The following is a 7,855-nucleotide window of genomic DNA, read 5'->3' as shown; positions in this document are numbered from 1 at the left end:
AGCTGGAATAGTGAAATTTGGAATTAAGATTACTATTGGAGTGTGGGATTGGGATACTTTTGGAAATTCGTACTTATGGCAACGAAAAGTACTAAATGGTACCAAATTGGGTACAATTTGGATTTGGGTGATCAGATACATTTGGAATCCTGAAATTCGAAAGTAAGATTACTTTTGGAGTGTTGGATAGAAGTAGGTTTGGAAATTCGTACCTATGGGAACAAAAAGTACTAAATGGTACTAAATTTGGTACAATTTGGAATACGGTGATCTGATGCAGCTGTAATTCTGAAATTTGTAATTAAGATTACTGTTCGCGTGTAGGATTGAGGTAGTTGTGGATATTGGTACTCTTGGGTACGAATAGTACTAAATAGTACCAAATTTGGTACAATTTGGATTTGGGTGAACGGATATAGCTGAAATTCCGAGATTTGGAACAAGGAGTACTATTGGAGTGTGGATAGATAAAGTTTTGGAAATTTGTAGTTATGGGTAGGAAAAGTACTAAATAGTACTAAATTTGGTACAATTCGGATTTCAGTGATAGGATACATTTGGAATCGTGAAATTCGGAATTATAATTGATATTGGAGTGTTGATAGAGGTAGTTTTAGAAATTCGTACTACGGATACGAATAGTACTAAATGGTACCAAATTTGGATTTAAGTTATCGGATGTATCTGGAATTCTGAAATTCGGAATTAAGCTTATTGTTTGAACATATCACTGAGGTAGCTTTGAAAATTTGTACTTATGTATGTGTACGAAAAGTACTAAATGGTACCAAATCTGGTACAATTTGGATTTGGGTGAACAGATATAGCTGGAATCCCGAGATTCGGAATAAGGATTACTGTTGGTAAGTAGGATTGATGAAGTTTTTGAAATTTTTAGTTATGGGTACGATAAGTACTAAATGGTACCAAATTGTAATTTATGTGATCGGATACATTTGGAATCCTGAAATTCGGAATTACGATTACTGTTGGAGTGTTGAAAGAAGAAGGTTTGGAAATTCGTACTTTGGATACGAAAAGTACTAAATGGTATCGAATTTGGTACAATTTGGATTACGGTGATTGGATGCAGCTGTAATCCTTAATTTTGGAATTAAGATTACTGTTGGCTTGTAGGATTGAGGTAGTTCTAGAAATTCGTACTCATGGGTACGAAAGTACTAAATGGTACCAAATTTGGAACGGATATAGCTGAAATTCCGAGATTTGGAATAAGGAGTACTGTTGGAGTGTAGGATTGATAAAGTTTTGGAAATTTGTAGTTATGGGTAGGAAAAGTACTAAATAGTACTAAATTTGGTACAATTTGGATTTGAGCGAACGGATACATTTGGAATCGTGAAATTCGGAATTAAAATTGATGTTGGAGTGTTGATAGAGGTAGTTTTAGAAATTCGTACTATGGATACGAATAGTACTAAATGGTACCAAATTTGGATTTGAGTTATCGGATATATCTGGAATCCTGAAATTCGGAATTAAGCTTATTGTTTGAACATAGCACTGAGGTAGTTTTGAAAATTTGTACTTATGGGTACGAAAAGTACTAAATGGTACTAAATTTGGTACAATTTGGATTTCGGTGATCTGATGTAGCTGCCATCCTCAAGTTTGGAATTAAAATACCTGTTGAATTGTAGGATTGATAAAATTTTGGAAATTTTTAGTTATGGGTAGGAAAAGTACTAAATAGTACTAAATTTGGTACAATTTGGATTTGAGCGAACGGATAGAGTTGGAATCAAGAAATTTGGAATTAAGATTACTGTTGGAGTGTAGGATTGAGATATGGAAGTAGTTTTTGAAATTCGTACTTATGAGTACGAAAAGTACTAAATTTGGTACAATTTGGATTTGAGCGAAAGGCTAGAGCTGGAATCTTGAAGTTTGGAATTAAGATTACTGTTGGGGTGTAGGATTGAAGAAGTTTTGGAAATTCGTACTTATATGTACGAAAACTATTAAACGGTACTAAATTTGGTACAACTTGGATTTGAGCGAACGGGTAGAGCTAGAATCAAGAAATTTGGAATTAATATTACTGTTGGAGTGTAGGATTGAGATATGGAAGTAGTTTTGGAAATTCGTACTTATGAGTACGAAAAGTACTAAATTTGGTTCAATTTGGATTTGAGCGAACAGCTAGAGCTGGAATCTTGAAGTTTGGAATTAAGATTACTGTTGGGGTGTAGGATTGAGAAAGTTTTGGTAATTCGTACTTATATGTACGAAAAGTACTAAACGGTACTATATTTGGTACAACTTAGATTTGAGCGAACGATTAGAGCTAGAATCTTGAATTTTGGAGTTAATATTACTGTTGGGGTTAGTTTTGGAAATGCGTACTTAGTTTTGGAAATGCGTACTTAGTTTTGGAAATGCGTACTTATGCTTACAAAAAGTACTACATTTTGTACAATTAGGATTTGGGTGAAATTATAGCGCTCGAATCCTAATATGTGGAATTAGGTACACTTAGGGGTACGAAATGGTTCCATGTATGGTACAATTTTGTATTGGATGAACGGATAGATCTGGATTCATGAGATTTGGAATTAAGATTACTGTTACCATTTGCTTATAACGTCCGATTTAAGAAATATGTGCCATAAATATACGAAAAGTTGTAAATAAGGATTTGGTACAATTTGTTATTGTGTAAAGGGAATTTTGAAATAATAGGTGGAGGTTCGTATTTATATATTTACATGTAAACTACTAAATAGTTCTATAATTGGTTCTGGGGGAACAGATAGTGCTGGAAATGAGGATGGCGGTTGTTGGGTTAGGCCGTATTTGCGTTGAGAACCTCAATTACCTCAATTGACGAAAATCGAACAAAAGTGGTACGTATTAGTACACAAAATGTTTCCACCATTCTATATTATATATTGTTTATTTGTTTTGTATATTTAACGCATACGAAGTAGCGGGCACTTTGCTAGTGAACTTATAAAGCGTTTTACCGCAGCGTTTCTAAAAATTGTCAACAATTGAAATAGTTCGGTGGTGAAAAAACAAACAAACCTCAGGTCAGTCATTGTCATCATCTTTCTCCCTTCCTCTTAGAGCTCTTCTTCTGAATTACATCTTGATTTTGATTATTAAATTATTCATGATTTTTTTTTAATGTTTATTTATTTTAAAGGGGTGTTGATGTTGTTGTTTTTAAAAAGTGAAATTCCTAAATTATTCTTCCTAGTCACTTTTTATAGAACTGTGAATTCTTAGAAAGATAATTTACAAAAAATGAGCGTATTTGATAACCTCAAGTCATTGTTATTGTGCGGTCTACAATCAGCTAAAAATATGTTCCATTTTTTGTCACTTGTTAAAGATTTGGCGTTAGTCATGAATTTAGTTATAATCTCCGAGGCATAGGTTGAGGCTGTGTAAAAGTTTAGAAATGTTCCAAAATCGAGTTACGTTTTTAATATCATTGGTTCTCATTGTAAGCCTATTAACGGGCAAGGCAAATGCAGGCTATACAAGCGAGGAAACCGATGAGAAATCAAAATATATCCATAGTGCCGTAACCTCCATATTGGATACCACCGATACCAGCAAACATCATCGTAAACATACTTATGATGCTGCACCCTGTTCAAGTGGTGGGGGTTGTGCAGTTAATGTGCCCGGATTTATACTTCCCGCATCAACTCCCTGTTCAAGTCCCAGTGGCTGTCCTCCCCTAACAAAAACTACAACTTATGGCAATGGCATTGTTTATCCATCACCCAGTCCAAATGTGGTTCATGGTTCCATTGGTGTACCTCAGCCACCACCACCACCATCTGCTGCAGGTTATCGACATTATACTACTGGTAATTACACTTAATTTAAAATTGCACAATAAGTCATAAATAAATTCAATTTACAGGTCACGGCACTCCAATTGCTTCTCTGCCACCACCACCACCTCCACCAGGAGTTCCAGCTTATGGCGGTTATGTCTATGGCCATTATCCACCTCAACCCACTGGACAGGGAGCTGTTCCACCTCCCCCACAAGCAGGTTATGGTTACAGTTATGGTGTTCCCACTGGACCTGCTCCACCTTCACTACAAGCAGGTTATGGTTATGGCTATGCTGGTCCCACTGCGCCGGCTGCACCACCTTCACCACAAGCAGCTTATGGCACAGTGCCAGTTGGTACTCCACCCCATGGCGCTAATGGTGCTTATGGATATCATCATTATCCAGGAGGTCGTGGTCATAGTGTTCATAATCATTCCTTGAAAACGAAATCTGAATATACAGAGGTGGGCACACATTCTGGACCACTACAACAGGCTAATGGTGGTTACGGTTATGGTAGCGGCTATGGTGGTTACAATGGAATGTTTAACAGGCCGGGATTTTAGTGTAAAAATACCTAACAATTCTGTACATTTAAATACTCGAATAATAAAATATTGTAGGCCCCATTTGGAGGTTGTGAACTGAATTTAAGCAAGTAAAAATCATTAAGTTCGGCCAGGCCAAACTCTATATATCCTCCACGATGGAATGTTATAAACTAAAATTAAATAAATAGGAAGTTTTCTGATCGCTGCACAATAGGTAATTTGGACAGTTGCTGCAAGTTTATATAAATAGTTTCCCACTAACATTGCAAACACCTGTCCCGTGTTTGCCCATAACTTGTTCATATTCGCCATTGTCCTGCCCAATTTGGGTATTAAAAATCTCCCATTAAGAGATTATTATATATATCATGGAGTGTTCGATTTAAGCTACTATAAAAGGGAAGAAGTTATGTAAAACAAGTAAAAAGTCGTTAAGTTCGGCTGGGCCGAACTTTCTATACCCTCCACCATAAAATAGTCTTAATTAAAATGGAATAATTATGGTCCTTTCACAATTTTAGGTGGAACAACTTTTCGACAATGGATATAATCCTACAGCCTCCCAATATTGCTTAAATTACACTGTGAACACAAGTGTTGGGGCAGAGATAAAAACCCCGAAGGACAGATGCGCCGTGAGTCGAACTTCCGCGTTATGGCGTGATGAAGTTTTTGCAAGAGACCCTATAAGCCATCATCAATTAGCATTATATCTTTGTTTGTTGTTTTTGTAGAGCACTTAAGCAACAGTGAAAAAAGATATAACGCTAATTCCTAATGGCCACAGGGTCTCTAACAAAAATTTCATCACGCCATAACGCGGAAGTTCGACTCACGGCGCATCTGTCTTTCGGGCCCAAGGCCTTTCTTCCCCAAGAGGAATTTTCCGTGCCCCAGACTTTCACCTCAATTTTGTTGCACAGTGTTATCTAAGCTAATCTAAACAAGTGAGCCAAAGCTATAGTCGGGTCGGGGCCGACTATGTGATACCCTACACCCCTTCCCATGTGCATAAACTTTTGAACGGTAAAACTCAAAATATTAAAATTGGAATAGCTTAGCGCCTTTGCTCTGAATGTCTTCATTAATACAGGTCATTTTTATTGAATCGCATTTAAGTGCATCGTCAGAATAACTCAAATAAAAGAATGGAAAAATGGGATATACGCCAACCATCACATTCCGACCCCTGAATAACATCCGACCATTACCAAAAACAATAGGTTTTTTCCTCTGTGGGACCCCCATTATGAGTTTTAATCAAAATAAGTTTTTTTGCCCATTCCGACGCCTGAATATTATCCGACCATCACCAAAATCAATAGGCTTCTTCCACTCCGAGACCCCCATCAACACCCAAAATTTGGTGACGATCCGATCAAAATTACGATCTGTGGCGTGATTTCCTTAAAAGTGGAAAATGGGATGTATTACCGACTATTGTGATATCTGCGTTATTTGGCCACCTACGCTAACCTACTTTGCATCATTGTAAAGACAGAATTTTCTACTTTCATAGCACGGCTTTGTTTTTGGAAAGTCCCCAACAAAAGCTGTGATATTTGTCATTATAATTAAAATTGAATAAATGAAAAGTTGGGTTTTATTTCCGACTATTGCGATATCTTCGTTGTTTGACCACCTACGAGAACTTACTTTACATCATTAGAAAGGTGATATTTTCTACTTTAATTGTCTGGTCTTGCTTTTGGTATACCCCATAAAGAATCAGAGATATTCGCTTTGGAAAAAAACGTTGTCTTTTTATCCACATAAGTTTTTTGCCTATTCCGACCCCTGAATATTATCCGACCATCACCAAAATCAATAGGCTTCTTCCCCTCCGGGACCCTCATCAACACCCAAAACTTCGTTACGATCCGATCAAAATTGCGACCTGAAGCGTGATTACAAGGTTTAGATGGACAGACGGACAGACGGACGGACGGACGGACGGACTGACGGACGGACGGACACACATAGCCAGATCCACTCAGCTCGTCGAGACATTCATTTTGGTATATATAAGTATGGGTCTACGACCATTATTTCGATGCGTTGCAAACTTTTTGGGCAAAACCAACTTATAATACCCTCCCCACATAGTGGTGTAGGGTATAAAAATGGGTTCAGCTAGGCGAAAGGTACCACCTACGGGGTATATCAAAGAGTCAACCGATCTTTAAAATTTTTGGCGCAAAAGTTTTATAGCTGCAGGGAACTTCAAGAGTCAAATTGAGGGTAGATTCATCAAAACAATATAGACCCTCAAAAATGGACCCATGTTGACGAATTTTAGTGAAGAAGTTTCGTGACCCATGAAAATTACCGAAAATCGGGAGGAGCAGTTATATGGGTGGATATACCAAAACATGGACATATGTATATTGACGATTATTTGTAATAGACAAAATTGTAGCTAAAATTCTCAAAATACCGATCATTACATCTAGTTCGGTTCATAATTGCAGCAAAAATTCTCAAAATACCGAAAATCGGGAGATACCGTTATATGGGGGCTATACCAAAACATGGACCTATGTTGACGATGTTTGGTGGAGATGTTTCATGACCACTGAGAACCTCAAACTGCAAATTACAGCTAGTTCGGTTAAAATTTGTAGCTAAAATTCTCAAAATACCGAAAATCGGGAGGTACCGATATATGGGGGCTATACCAAAAGATGGACCCATGTTGACGATGTTTCGTGGATATATTTCATGACCACTGAGAACCCCAAATGTCAAATTGCAAATAGTTCGGTTACAAATTGTGGCTAAAATTCTCAAAATACCGAAAATCGTGAGGTACAGTTATATAGGGACTATACCAAAACATGGACCTATGCCCATATCCTTTGGGATATAAGTTTGTTGATCACTAGGAACCCTAAGTGCCAAATTATAGCTAATTCGGTCTGCAAATGTGGCGGAGAACGTCAAAATACCTCAAATCCGGAGGTACCGTTATATGGGCGCTATACCAAAGAGTGGACCGATATAGCCCATCTTCGAACTTGACCTGCCTATGGTAAAAAGACCCTCGGGTGCAAAATTTCAGCACTCTATCTCAATTATTGCGGACGCTAGAGAGATTACAACAGACGGACAGACGGACATGGCTAGATCGTCTTAGAATTTTATCCTGATCAAGAATATATATACTTTATAGGGTCGCAAATGATTAGTTCGATGTGTTACAAACGGAATGACAAACTTAATATACCCTCCATACTATGGTGGAGGGTATAAAAAAGTGTCAGTCGGCTTTGCCGACAGATATATACCCTCAGCCAATGTGAAGTGAAAATTTCATCTACGGACAGATCGAATGTATGATCAAAATTACGATCTGTGGAGTGATTTCCTTAAAAGTGGAAAATGGGATGTATTACCGACTATTGTGATATCTGCGTTATTTGGCCACCTACGCTAACCTACAGATCGAATGTATTTAAGGCCTCTTCTGAATTTTGTGGCCTTT

The 7,855-nt window shown here is 37.5% G+C and overlaps 1 protein-coding gene across 1 annotated transcript; it reads left to right on the top strand.

The window, feature by feature from the left end:
* The first annotated feature begins 3,387 nt into the window (after positions 1-3,387).
* Positions 3,388-4,479, top strand: LOC141393352 (uncharacterized). Its single transcript, XM_073966351.1, has 2 exons — positions 3,388-3,845; positions 3,902-4,479. The coding sequence occupies exons 1-2, from the start codon at positions 3,428-3,430 to the stop codon at positions 4,384-4,386; spliced, it is 903 nt and encodes a 300-aa protein (XP_073822452.1). The 5' UTR covers positions 3,388-3,427; the 3' UTR covers positions 4,387-4,479.
* The last annotated feature ends 3,376 nt before the right edge of the window (positions 4,480-7,855 follow it).

Source organism: Musca autumnalis, unplaced genomic scaffold (genome assembly GCF_047663935.1).
Source record: "Musca autumnalis isolate F117 unplaced genomic scaffold, ASM4766393v1 scaffold_2, whole genome shotgun sequence".
In the NCBI taxonomy this organism is placed as follows: Eukaryota; Metazoa; Arthropoda; class Insecta; order Diptera; family Muscidae; genus Musca; species Musca autumnalis.
Note: the sequence above shows the minus strand (reverse complement) of the source record. Positions and strands in the feature narration are given on the sequence as shown.

Bases quoted from the DNA above. Each gene is read 5' to 3' on its own strand.
- LOC141393352 (XM_073966351.1), top strand. From the start codon at position 3,428: ATGTTCCAAAATCGAGTTACGTTTTTAATATCATTGGTTCTCATTGTA. The intron at 3,846-3,901 runs GTAATTACACTT...TTCAATTTACAG, and splicing joins TTATCGACATTATACTACTG to GTCACGGCACTCCAATTGCT.